At 44.5% G+C, this 13,362-nt stretch overlaps 1 protein-coding gene across 2 annotated transcripts in view; it reads right to left on the bottom strand.

Moving 5' to 3' along the window:
* Positions 1–105: 105 nt before the first annotated feature.
* Positions 106–13,362, bottom strand: part of ttbk2a (tau tubulin kinase 2a) — a 29,708-nt gene continuing 16,451 nt past the window's right edge. Inside the window, exons 11-14 of one of the 2 annotated variants that reach the window (XM_055864014.1) lie at positions 12,596–13,193; positions 8,001–8,360; positions 6,003–7,003; positions 106–5,750 (exon numbers count right to left, since the gene is read on the bottom strand). In XM_055864014.1, coding sequence (XP_055719989.1) covers positions 5,258–5,750; positions 6,003–7,003; positions 8,001–8,360; positions 12,596–13,193 — 2,452 coding nt within the window. In that variant the 3' untranslated portion in view covers positions 106–5,257. The remainder of the gene's footprint in view (positions 5,751–6,002; positions 7,004–8,000; positions 8,361–12,595; positions 13,194–13,362) is intronic. The other variant, XM_055864015.1, reaches the window with a different exon arrangement.

The raw sequence follows: 13,362 nt of genomic DNA on the forward strand, positions 1-13,362 counted from the left end.
TTCCAATATTACGTGTAAATACTAGGCAAATGTGACATTTGCATTACAATAGTGCACTGTTGCAGACCACTTCTCAAATAAAATAAATAGGCAGACAGTCGGGTGTTTTCTGCATGCGGAATGAGTATTTTATTTATAACCAGTTTATAAAAATAAAATACAAAATAATTGTAAACGAACAGAAAAAAAACACTGTACAAGGCATTGATATGGTACAAACGATAAAATAAGCATACATAATTACAGTTATGTACAATGTTGATCCTCCTCTTGTTACATTTTTTCCTTGTGACTGTACATACATTTCAAAACCGTTACATTGCAACACAGGACTAAAACGTGAAGCACTTCGAGAAATATCTAAAACTAAAGTCACACAGGCAATGGGTGTCAACGATGAGCATCACTACCCAATACATCAATAAATCAATTTGTTGTTGTTTTTACAGTTGGCCTATTGGCCCAAAAACACAGTATCTGTAGCCATGAACGAGTACAATCATTGGACCACAGATACAGGCAGGCTATGACACATTTGTGACACCTTTACAATCACACCACCATACAGTCAGTGGCAAATCATAATCTCAGTCCAAAAAGTAACATTATAAACTGGGTGGTTTGAGCCCTGAATGCAGATTGGCTGACAGCCATGGTATATTAGACTGTATACCACGGGTATGACAAAACATTAATTTTACTGCTCTAATTACGTTGGTTACCGGTTTATAATAGAAATAAGGCAACAGGGGGGGGTTGTGGTATATGGCCAATATACCACTACTAAGGGCTGTATCCGGGCACTCCGCATTGCGTCGTGCTTAAAGGAACAGACCTTAGCCGTGGTATATTGTCCATATACCATACCCCCTCAGGCCTTATTGCTTAAATATACCACTTTGTTTGTGCAATAATAACAATAAAATGCTAATATTATGAATGGATTAATGATACTTTCCCAAAATCAGCAGCACTCTTTATTCCTTTAGCACTTTCCTTTTATTAAAGCAATAAGTTACGGTTAATCAAGATGACCTTTTAAATAAATATGTTAAACCTATTACAGGTGTATATATATATTAAACATTTTGAGCAACTACAGCTGAAGTCAGTTGGCTTATGGAAGTTCCGAATATAACCTAGAATTGAACAGATCACTCACTGCTTGGTGTGGTACTACTGTCTATGTACTGTACATTCGTGTCACAATCTCTGGATGTAAAAACAGAGCTTTATCATACACCTTAAAAACGATTTCAAACTAATTTCTGATTCCAGAATCCAGACACAGCTCAGTGGTCAAATGGCTATTGGCTACTGCCGGTGACTACAAACATTCTGTCCAGTCCTACGGACAACTTGATTGGATCATATTGGCCAATAAGAGCAGAGGTGCCCACAGAAAGAAAAGCTATACATCTGAAAGGCAAACACCAATACTCTGCCTCTAATTTGCTGGATAAATAATTTCCACAAATCTGTAAAGGCAGGCAAGACGGGACGGACAACACACCTGTCAAGGATGGAAAGGAACTCGGGAGAACCCTATACAGTCTATGGAAGAACCTGACAGTAGCTTGGTGGCTAAGCAGTGGAGTGATCCTCAGCACAGAGTAGACAAACAGACAGACATAGTTCAGTCATCCCTTGCTTACATAGCCAAGGGAAGAGAAAAGACATGATTAAGGCGACCGACTGACTGAACACTGTCTGTGTCTAGCCTTGGGATAAGTCATATCATAGCTGCTCTGTGAAACGGTTCCCACTAGATGGGCAGGCTGCAGAAAAACAAAATGAGCTTTTTGGTCTAAATTGAAGGTTAGGCACAAGGTCAGCACTGAGGTTAGGGTTAAGGTTAGGTTTAAAAACAGATTTTAAAAAGAGAACTTGGAGAAATAGGCTAGGGCTTATGACTTTGCAACTTGGCCAGATAGTGAAGACCCTGTGAGACAGAGGGGGGTTTCAAGGTTGCCCACATGTTGCATAGATCATCAGATCATGAAGTAATTGATGGGGTTCCCGCTATGTTAAACACTACGCCCACATTTGTAGAGATCTACGTTGAATCCGATCTGTATCAGCTTGTCTGCAATGTAAGCAACCTGGAACGCCACCAGGCTGTATGCAGCCAGGTACCAAGACAATCTATCACAATGGACCAAGTAAAACAACTCACTTGACATACAGTACTGTATATCATGACAGAGCAATCGAGTCCATCTCATAGAGCAGTGGTATAGTAGATATCTCCCCACTGCATATTGGTTGTATTAGGTTTGAGTGGTAACCGGATTTTCATACCGTCTTATCGTTTATGTACCATACCGGGGCATACAGTATTACCGGAAGTGCTCACAAGGGGCGCTATACATATTATTTTTCAGTGCACCTTGTGGGGATTTTTTGATGCACAAAACAATTTAGGCAACAGGGATCTTGATCCAGTTGGGAGTTGAATGTCTCTGTTATATCCAAGAAGATTGATCTTGACATCTTGCCACTTAGCTAGCAAGTTAGGAAACTAAATGCATAGCTGGAGCCCTGAGCTGGATATCATTTATTTGACACATTTTAGATTTCTTATAGCTATACTTAACTTATAGTTATCAGCAGTGGCGTAGCACGCACCCCCCAACCCTCCCCCCAAATAAAAACAAAATGTTTGTTGTTTTTCAAACGATATTAAAAATTATACCGTCGGTATTTCGCCAAGCCTAGGTTGTATAATGTAAATACTCCAGGCAAGTCTTTTCCTCTTTACATACCGTACTATGCATGTGTCACATCATGATAATAAGCCAATCAAACAGATGCTAAATAAATACATTAGATCCCTTTTTAGGAGTATCCTTTTTCAGGTGTATTACCCAATCAGTCAGTGCAGTGCTCCTAGGATTATGAGCGTTAGGAGAGCTAGAAAAGCAGATCAATGCTGTGGACCAGGTGGGACGATAAGAGTGAAGAGTGATGGAGATTGTGAGGAGAAATGGAAAAGGAAACAAATGAAATATTCCAACCAAAATACATACGGTACTATCCAACAAGAAGAAGAATTCCCTTTCAGACACTCACAATGCATTATGGGAAGTGGTATGCTGCTTACTTTACTGATTGGTTGATTGTTTGGTTTTTCTCTTTTCTTGGTAGGCAGCGCATGCAAGGAGTAATAGTGCTGAAAGCAGTAGTTCGTTATATCACAGTATCTTACAAGCAGAGGGGTGGGGAGAGGTAGCCTGTGTATCAGTCGGTTTCTGCTATCATTCCACTCCTTACTACTCCTTTTCATTCCAATGTTGGGCAATAACACGGAGTACAAGGAGTGGAATGTCAGAACAAGACCGGTTCTGGATTTCAGGCTAGAAGGGAGGGGGGGGGGGGGTTTAGTAGGTATAAGAAAGGTCAGGTGAGGGCGGTTTTAAATGATAGTGTTCATTGAAAATGTGGTTGGTTCTCAAACAATACATTAACTCTGAGGTAATAGTGCACACAACATACAGTATGTCTTTACAAAAGAAACAAAACATTCTCTTGCAACATTTTTTTATCCTTTGGGAAGTTTGAAACACTGATTTGGTATATGATACATGATATTTATATGGCATAAATAGCATGACATTTTTTGACATAAATATTGGACCTGTCATACAATTTTGACAAACAGGATATCGAAGTTTCGGCTTAAAACTTTCCCTTTCTTTAATATCTTAAATAAAAATGTTCTTTCTTAAAATAATGTCTGAATAAATAAAATAAAAACATTCACTTTGCTTCCTTTTTCTTGTAGTGAATAATGTAATGTTACACTCACATGAAGAGGACTGTCTTTGCAGCTGGCACAATTTTTGCAGGGGGTCATTTTGTAAAAATGAGAATCATAGCCTACGTTGTAGTGAAACCAGGAGCTGCCCAAAGTGCCAAGGCAAGGCACACATTAAGACAAGTATTTATTATACAGTTATATATCATTATATATCATTATAACTTAGTGTTGCCTTGTATTCACTACTACTGTTATAAATAGTACCATAATTTATCAGCAGGCTGCGTCCCAATTCTCCCCAAGTGTGCAGTTCCCCCCCATCCATGCATTTAAAATCACTGGATTGGTGTAAGCATGGGCAAGGCTAGGGAGGGTTGCCATCATATTTCTTAACCCATTACTTTTACGTCCAGGGCAGAAGGGTAAAGAATTGGAACGCAAAGTCAGACTCCTTCCTCAAGAGGAGCATACAAAGGGAATCAAGGCCCAGTTACTAGTATCCAATCACACATTTACTTTGACATTTAAGTTTCCCCAATCAATCAATCAATCAATCAATCAACACAGTAGGCACAAGTAGGTGTGTGAGCTCACACACACTATACGATTGTATTAAAGGAAGGATCACTCAAAATGATCACTTCTCTCATTGATCGATCGATTGCTTTAGATGCCTTCGAAATAAAGAACCCTCGCTATACAGTACATCTGAAGTCAAAGACGGAGAGAGAGTGTGTAACTGGTGTGACAGGCGCGTCAAAATAGAAATAAATAAGATCTGTAGATAGTGTACATTTCTCTCGAGAGCTTCAGGGCCATACATGTAGGCCTGCTATGCACTGCGCTCCCTAGGTCAGTACAGAGGAAAGACAATAGAACTAGCCAATATAATGGTTAGTGATTAATACATGAGTGCTCATCCACTGAATTTCCACCATTAGCGTCCTAGGGTAATCTGAACGGAGTGTGTTCACTTTCACTGAGGAGATGAGGGAAGTAAGTACCCCTACATTTTCCACACAGCACGACGCATCTGGATACCTTTTTTGAATGAAGTATGAACGCTTAAAGTGGGCTTATAAATGAGTGATTAAACAATGACAAAATGGAAGGAATGAGAGGAGAAAGAGTGAAGGATTTACAAGTGAAAGAGATAGAGGACAGCGGGGTGTGGGGAGAAACTGAACGGGGAGGAGAGGGGGGGCATTAAGTTCAGTATTCTCTGACAGAGGCCTCAGGTCCTCATCGATCCCGAGCATGATCGTCTGGTCTGTATGAACATCCCACCCTCTGCTGTGGCAACAACACTGACCCCCATGGCCTACTCACAAAGCATCTCAGGATAGGAGTGCTGATCTAGGATCAGTTTAGTGATTTATTATTATTTACGTACTTCATGAATAAGATTACATGGACAGAGGGGACCTGCTCCTACCCTGAGACACTTTAATAAATAGGCCCAGAGCTTCCTATGGGCCAGGCTTGAGCAGTGGGCCACTATCTGCTGCTCAGCTTGCTGGAGCACTTCCTCTCTCTCTCCTCGCGGCTGCAGACTTTCCCCCTGGGGGCGTGCTGGTGGAACGGGCCGGCGCGGGCCTGGCGACCGCAGCAAGTCTCCTGGTGGTGAGGGTAGGAGCGCCGGGGAGGAGGGGGGGACCCGGAGAAGCTAGGAGGGGATCGGGACCGACCGAAACAAACCCCTCCTCCTCTCTCTCCCCCGCGGTGTTCGTGGCGGGAGGGGGAGGAGGAGACAGAGCGCTGTAGAGAGGAGGAGCTGCGTGGAGATGCGCTGGAGCTCCGGTGGTGGTGGGGGGAGCTGGTCAGGCTACACACGCCCATCCGGGAGCCTCCGTGCTGGGCTGAGGAGCGGCCGTGCTGGGGGGAGCCGCGGACAGAACCACCACCATGACCATGGTGCATGAGCTGGGCCAGGCAGGTCAGGAGGTCTGAGTCGCTGGTGCTGCCCGCTCGAATTCGGTAACGCCTCAGCCTTGGGTGGAGGATGGAATATGGAGAATGGGTTTGGAACTTTAGATATACATTGTAAATTGAGATCATTAAGGCAAAATGAGAGTAATTCTGCTGAATGATAGTAGCCTCATCTCAGATCTGTTTGTGTCCAAACAGTAGCATGACAATGACCATAGGAGTTGGCCAGGCAGCACAAACAGATCTGGGACCAGGCTACTATGACAGATGGCATAGACAGGTAATAAAAACTAATAATGAAGAGTTATATTACCTGCCCTCCACTGCAGGGCGACTGGGTGGCTTGCCCGGGGGTGGGCGTGGTAGGTACTGTGCAGCTCGCTCCTGCTCTGGGGCCGGGTTAGGAAGGTTAACGGGGCGAGGGATCCTGCTCTTACGGGACAGGGGGCTGGAGGAGGAGGACAGTGAGGGGGCATCATCCCCCTGGCGGTCGGAGCGTGACCCCAGGAATGACTCATCGGCCGTCTCAGAGCGGTCCGAGGCAGAGGACAGCTGTTCCCCGCGGGGGAGTGAGGCCATGATGGAGCCGCGGTGGGAGGGAGAGGCTGTGGGAGAGGGGGCTGGGTGGTGGCCTCCTCCCTGGTGGTGGTGGGCTTTCTTCTGAAGCAGCTTCTCCATGGCAGAGCCAGGAGTGGGGAGGAGGTCCAGCAGGCTGGAGGGTTCTAGGACAGGGATACGGCTCAGCCTGCGGGAGGGGTCCCTACGGGGGGCGGAGGGCAGGGAGGAGGGGGTTAAAGCTGGGGCTGGGTCACTGGTCTCCACCCCATCTCCCCTGTCTGGCCGGGGCTGGTCACTCTCATGGTCCTTCAGCTCTGGGAAGTCTCCACTGCTGCCATCCCCCTGGCCATAAGCTGGGGGAGAGAGATGGCCGTTGACTAGCCCTAACACTGGGCTGTGGGGGGAGCGTGGAGAATTAGAACGGGGAGAATTAGGAGAAACGGGAGAGCGAGGGGAGTGAGGAGAAGACATTCGGCTTGGCACAGGACTGTGGGCTTTGGTGTGGGTGTCTCCTCCGTTGACCAGGGTATCTGCCAGGAGGTCATCCAGACTGGTGGGACTGCCGGGCAGGCTGCCAGGCTGGGTAAAGTTGTGGTTAGGGGTGGGCAGGTGCTCCTGGCCCTGGGAAGAGTGGATATCAGCGGTAGCAGTAGTATCCTGCGGCTGCTTGGCCTCAGCTGCTGCTTCACCTCGTCTCTCCAGCAGGAGGCAATGTGGAGCACTGTCTGAGCCTGATTGGGAACGCTGAGCTGTCAACTACAGTGAGAGAGGGGGAGAGGGAGAAAAACAGAGAGAGACAGAGACAGAGAGAGAAATAGAGTCAAATGGCAACATTGTAAGAGATCACGTGAAAAGATTTAAGGCTCAAGATCAAGGCTACGTCAGTTAAGTTGTTAGTCAGTATCAAACCAGCAACAAGACAGACCTGGGTCAAATAGTATAGATAATGTATTTTATTTAGCTTGGAGTTTTGGGACTATTCAATTTTACCTGGAAAGCTAAACTAAGTACCCCTCAATTATTTGACACATGTATTTGACCCAGGTCTGCAACAAGAACAAAAACAGTTACACAACCATGCATGGGACTACAAAAGAGAGAGGGGGTCAGGGTCAGTAAAAGAAAGAGAGGGTCAGGTTGAGATTTTAGAAAAGAGAGAGCGAACAGGAGAAGAGGAAAGGACAAAAGACAGAGACAATCACCAAAACAAAAGTTACTGTCATGTAACCTGTTGTCATGGCTCCACACTCTAAACACACACATACTCCAATCAGAAAGCTCCCTGAGCAGGGTTGGGCTCAATTCTAGTTCAATTCAGGAAGTAAACTGATATTCCAATTCCAATTTTCAACGTCGCTTTTCAATAAAGAAAAGTGGAAGTGCAATTTCAGTTTACATTCTGAATTGACTGAATTGAAAAGGAATTGAAATAGAATAGACCGAATTCCTTCCCCTGACACGAGGACACATTGATCTGAGCGTGCTCAGTCTGCATCACAATCATCTGCTGTTCCCTGGAGAGAGCAGCCTGCCTGATGACAACACAACAACATGACAACACAACAGCCAAACAAACGCACTAGCAGCAAAAGGAAACAAAAAAGAAGCAAATGGAACAACCAAACAAAACTTGTAAAAAGGGACGGTAAGTAACTAATAGCTGAGGGAGGAAGGTAGGCGGTGTGTTATGGTTAAGATAGATACGACTGATTGGTTAGCGGCCTCGGGGCAGAGTGGGCGGCTTGGTCATCACCTGCTGAAGTTGGGCACGTGTGATGCGTATAACGGAAGGGAACTTGCTGTTGGCGGCACCCGCCGGGATCGCGGGCAGTTTCCTGCGCCCGGTGGGCGATTGGTTACGAGCGGAACCGGGGTGAGGTGGTGGAGGTAGGGAGGCGTGGCAGGAGGAACAGGAGGTGGGACGGAGGAGGTGCTGTTGGTGGTGGTGGTTGGCTGAATAGCTGTGCCTCATTCCAGGAGGGTCCCTTTGGTGCAGGGGGTCCGACAGGGTGGTGAGGAGGGTCTGGGTGTGCGGGCTGGGGGAACGCAGGAGCAGAGGACTGGACGTCCTGGCCAAAACCTCCTCAGGCAGGGACGGAGGAGAGGTGGGGAGCTAAGAGTAAGGGAGGAGGGGGGAGAGGGAAGGAGGGGGAAAGGGAAGGAGGGAGGGACAGAGGAAGGGAGGGAGAGGGGGATGGGAGAGGGAGTGTGACGTGAGAGGTGATGAGAGGGAGGGTGAAAAGAGAGGGAAGGTGGTGAAAGAGGAGAGATGGTTTGAACAGGTAGAGTGCGGGGAGAGAAATGGGGAGAGGTGAAGGTGGAGTGGGGAGAGAAGAGAGTGGGGGAAATGGGCGGATTGGCATGGGGTGAGAAAGGAGGAGTATAGCATATATTTAAAACTTTGAGGGAGCGGGCGGCGAGGTGGGAGGAATCCTGAGATCTAAAAGGTCTCCTTAGAGGAATCCCATGAGTCAGTGTACAATCTATTTCTTCATATAGCACCGTGTGTGAAAGTGTCAACCCAGGACAAGAATTCAAGCGTAGAAAAATCAACATAGCAAACAAAAGTTGTAAATAAAGAGCAAATAATGATATCAAATGCAAATCAAAGTGCCCTTTCAAGCAACAGCCACTCTCAAACAAAACCCTTGTCTGAGGAGTATCTGTAGCTTTACCAAGCTCACACAAGAAAAGAAACAAGCTCACATGACATTAGTGATCACAACCACATTTCACTTCAATCCACAGCAAGATGATACTGTTGACCCAGATGAATGAAGTATCCTACCGTGTCTAGTTCTGTGCAAGGTGTATTACACTTTCACCACTTCACTATATAATAGGGAAGTGGTATTACAGTGAGGTATGTAATATAATATAATAGTTAAGTGTGTTACAGTGAGGTATGTAATAGTGATGTGTGTTACAGTGAGGTATGTAGCGTAATATAATAGTGAAGTGTGTTACAGTGAGGTGCGTAATATAATAGTGAAGTGTGTTAGTGAGGTATGTAATATAATAGTGAAGTGTATTACAGTGAGGTATGTAATATAATAGTGAAGTGTGTTAGTGAGGTATGTAATATAATAGTGAAGTGTGTTAGTGAGGTATGTAATATAATAGTGAAGTGTGTTAGTGAGGTATGTAATATAATAGTGAAGTGTGTTAGTGAGGTATGTAATATAATAGTGAAGTGTATTACAGTGAGGTATGTAATATAATAGTGAAGTGTATTACAGTGAGGTATGTAATATAATAGTGAAGTGTGTTAGTGAGATATGTAATATAATAGTGAAGTGTGTTAGTGAGGTATGTAATATAATAGTGAAGTGTGTTAGTGAGGTATGTAATATAATAGTGAAGTGTATTACAGTGAGGTATGTAATATAATAGTGAAGTGTATTACAGTGAGGTATGTAATATAATAGTGAAGTGTATTACAGTGAGGTATGTAATATAATAGTGAAGTGTATTACAGTGAGGTATGTAATATAATAGTGAAGTGTGTTACAGTAAGGTATGTAATATAATAGTGAAGTGTGTTACAGGGAGGTACGTAATATAATATAATAGGGAAATGGTATTACAGTGAGGTATGTAATATAATATAATAGTGAAGTGGTATTACAGTGAGGTATGTAATATAATAGTGAAGTGTGTTACAGGGAGGTATGTAATATAATAGTGAAGTGGTATTACAGTGAGGTATGTAATATAATATAATAGTGAAGTGTATTACAGTGAGGTATGTAATATAATAGTGAAGTGTGTTACAGTAATGTATGTAATATAATAGTGAAGTGTGTTACAGGGAGGTACGTAATATAATATAATAGGGAAATGGTATTACAGTGAGGTATGTAATATAATATAATAGTGAAGTGGTATTACAGTGAGTGTAACGGTCCTGACCTGTTTTATGTTGTTTTTATGTGTTTATGGTCAGGGCATGTGTTTTGGGTGGGCAGTCTATGTTATCTGTTTCTATGTTGGTTTTGGGTTGCCTGGTATGGCTCTTGATTAGAGGCAGGTGGTTTGCGTTTTCCTCTAATTAAGAGTCATATTTAGGTAGGGCGTTCTCACTGTTTGTTTGTGGGTGATTGTCTCCTGTGTCGTTGCATGGATTTACCATACGGGACTGTTTGGCTGTTCGTTTCGTTTCGATGTAGTCTGTTTCCTGTCCGTGAGTTTTACGTTTTAGTTAAGTAAGTTCATGTTCAGGTTTTGTCGTTTACGTCGTTTTCTTGTTTTGTAGTTTTGAAAGTGTTTTGTTTTGTTTCGTGTTGCCATCGTGTATAAATAAAGTGATGGCTTATTTCCCAAATGCTGCGTTTTGGTCTGAAGATCCTTCTCTCCTCACCTCGTCCGAGGATGAGGAGAAAGACAGCCCTTACAGTGAGGTATGTAATATAATAGTGAAGTGTGTTACAGGGAGGTATGTAATATAATAGTGAAGTGGTATTACAGTGAAGTATGTAATATAATATAATAGTGAAGTGGTATTAAAGTGAGGTATGTAATATAATAGTGAAGTGTGTTACAGTGAGGAATGTAATATCATAGTGAAATGTGTTACAGCGAGATGTAATAGTGATGTGTGTTACAGTGAAGTATGTAATATAATAGTGAAGTGTGTTACAGTGAGGTATGTAATATAAAGGTGAAGTTTGTTACAGTGAAGTATATAATAGTGAGTGTGTTACAGTGAGGTATGTAATATAATAGTGAAGTGTGTTACAGTGAACTGTGCAATACTAGTCCATGAGGTCTGTCATGACGTTGGCCTGTGGGTAAGGTTTATGACCCCCCCCCCATAAATACCTTTCTCCCTTCCCTCTCTCTTGACTCTACAGAGGGACTCTTTGTTAAACATAGAGAGTCTAGGAACATCAAACAAGTGGAGGGAAAGGAACCATATTTCGGTAATAGAACCAGTTGAAATTATGCGTTGGTACTTAATGAATATGATGTCAGTTTGGTTGTCATCTGAGACATTATGACTGATGACAGGGCGACCTAAACTGTATCCGGGAAGATCTACACATTATAGTTATCAGATTCACTTGGAATTGTTGTGCAATTCAAATGTTTAAATATAAAATTATTTGTGAAAAGATTAAATGTAACTTTAGCTTCCAAATGAGAGATTTGGGTTTTCATAAGGTTAGGGCTCTGCTCAATCAGTGGCCCGCCCCGTGAAGAGACATAGTTTATAAACTATGAAACACACCCTTCTCCCTCCACTATATAAGCCCTTGACGAAAATGTAACCTCCTGCTCCGGGTACATTAGGATGACGGTCCGATGTCAGAAGGATTCAGATAATAACTACAGAACGAAGCCAACCTCAGCGTGAGCTTTGGTTGCGAATGGTATGAACTTTGAACTCTTATTCGCTACAGAAGTGATACCTCCTAGCCGTTGAGTTAGCAACGGCCGCTGTAAACGAGGGCTAGAAGAGAAGAGACAGAGTATCCCGTCTACCACACAACGACGACACTACAACGTAATCCGTTCACCACCAGAGACACTCTTCAAAGGACAAAGGACTCTGTTGGGCAACACGGCCTTCCATCTACCACCAACCTATTGAAGCGCAGCTCAGAGTAAATATTTATTGCATTTTACTTTTCCAAATGGGCGGTAATTTAGAATGCATAAGATTCTGTATTTACGATAGAGTAGCTGCCTACAGCCCCGGGAAGGACACCCGGGAAGGACCCGGGAAGGACACCCGGGAAGCCTGCCCCCCATCACCCCGACTAGCCCTGCAGAGGGAGTACTCACAGTACTCACACAGTACTCACACAGTACTCTACAGATAGAGACATCGCTTCTCCCTTTGTTCTTCAGTCTTCCCGCTCTTTCACTCAAACCCAACCCTCTTTTCTTTGTGTAACCAGCTGTCATATCTGTTCCGTCCGCTAGGGACATTTTCCTTTATGACATCATTTGTAATCAAGGTATGATTCATTCTGTGCATATGTAAATCTGTGTGATTAGTTAGGTATTTAGTAAATAAATAATTAAACCCAATTTTGTATTGCTGATTCAACTTGTTAGCCAGGGTTCGTGAAGGTAACCAAGAATTTACAACTTTGAGATGAGACTGAAATAAGGTGACGATAAATATTGACTGCTATTGATGTAAAATATTACTAGATCTTTAAGAGTTTATTCGGAAGATTACTGCTCTATAAATATTATTTTGTGGTGCCCCGACTTTCTAGTTAATTACATTTACATGATTAGCTCAATCAGGTAATATTAATTACAGAGAAAGGATTTTATAGAATACCATGTCATATCACTTAATCCGGCATAGCCAAAGACACAACAGGTCCTTACCTGTGTGAGTACTCCCTCTGCAGGGCTAGTCGGGGTGATGGGGGGCAGGCTTCCCGGGTGTCCCACACTCAGCTCCAGCCTGTCCACTCTAGGGGGTCCTCTCCTGGACCCTGGTGACCCCTGGAGGTTCCCATTCCTGTCCCCATGGACCTGACCAGGACTTGGACTCCCCCTTGACCCCTCCCCTGCCCCCAGGGGTACCTCCAGCACCTCCAGATCCTCTTCTTCCTCCTCAGTGGGGCTGGTCGTAGCCTTCGCCCCAGTTCCTGTCCCTGGGGACTCGCTGGGCCTCTCCACCATCACCCAATCCCTGGAGTCCACCTCCCCCCTGCCGGAGCTCAGGTTGAGGGCCACGAAGCCTCCGCTGCTGGGTGCCCCCTCGCCTTGCTCCAGGGAGCCAGGGGAGTGAGGGGAGACAGGTTTGGGCGAGCTACCGTTGGTGCCACCACCAGATATGACCTCCTCGTCGTAGTGCCAGACTCGGTCAGAGCCACCAGCTCGACCTAGCGCTGTGGCACCAACAGCGGGTACAGACAGACCCTGGCCCACCTCAGACCCCTTCTCCTGCTGCTGCCCACAACCCTGCTGCTTCACTGAGCTGGAGAGAGAGAGAGAGAGAGAGAGAGACAGCCAGACAGAAAGACATTAACATGTTAGTCATTTGGCAGGTGTTCTTATGCAGAGCGACTTAAAGTCAAGGGCATTCAGAAAAGACAGGACAGGAGTAGGGCTGTTGCGGTGACCGTATTACCGCCACACCTGCAGTC

This window comes from Salvelinus fontinalis, chromosome 15, assembly GCF_029448725.1.
Source record: "Salvelinus fontinalis isolate EN_2023a chromosome 15, ASM2944872v1, whole genome shotgun sequence".
Lineage (NCBI taxonomy): Eukaryota > Metazoa > Chordata > Actinopteri > Salmoniformes > Salmonidae > Salvelinus > Salvelinus fontinalis.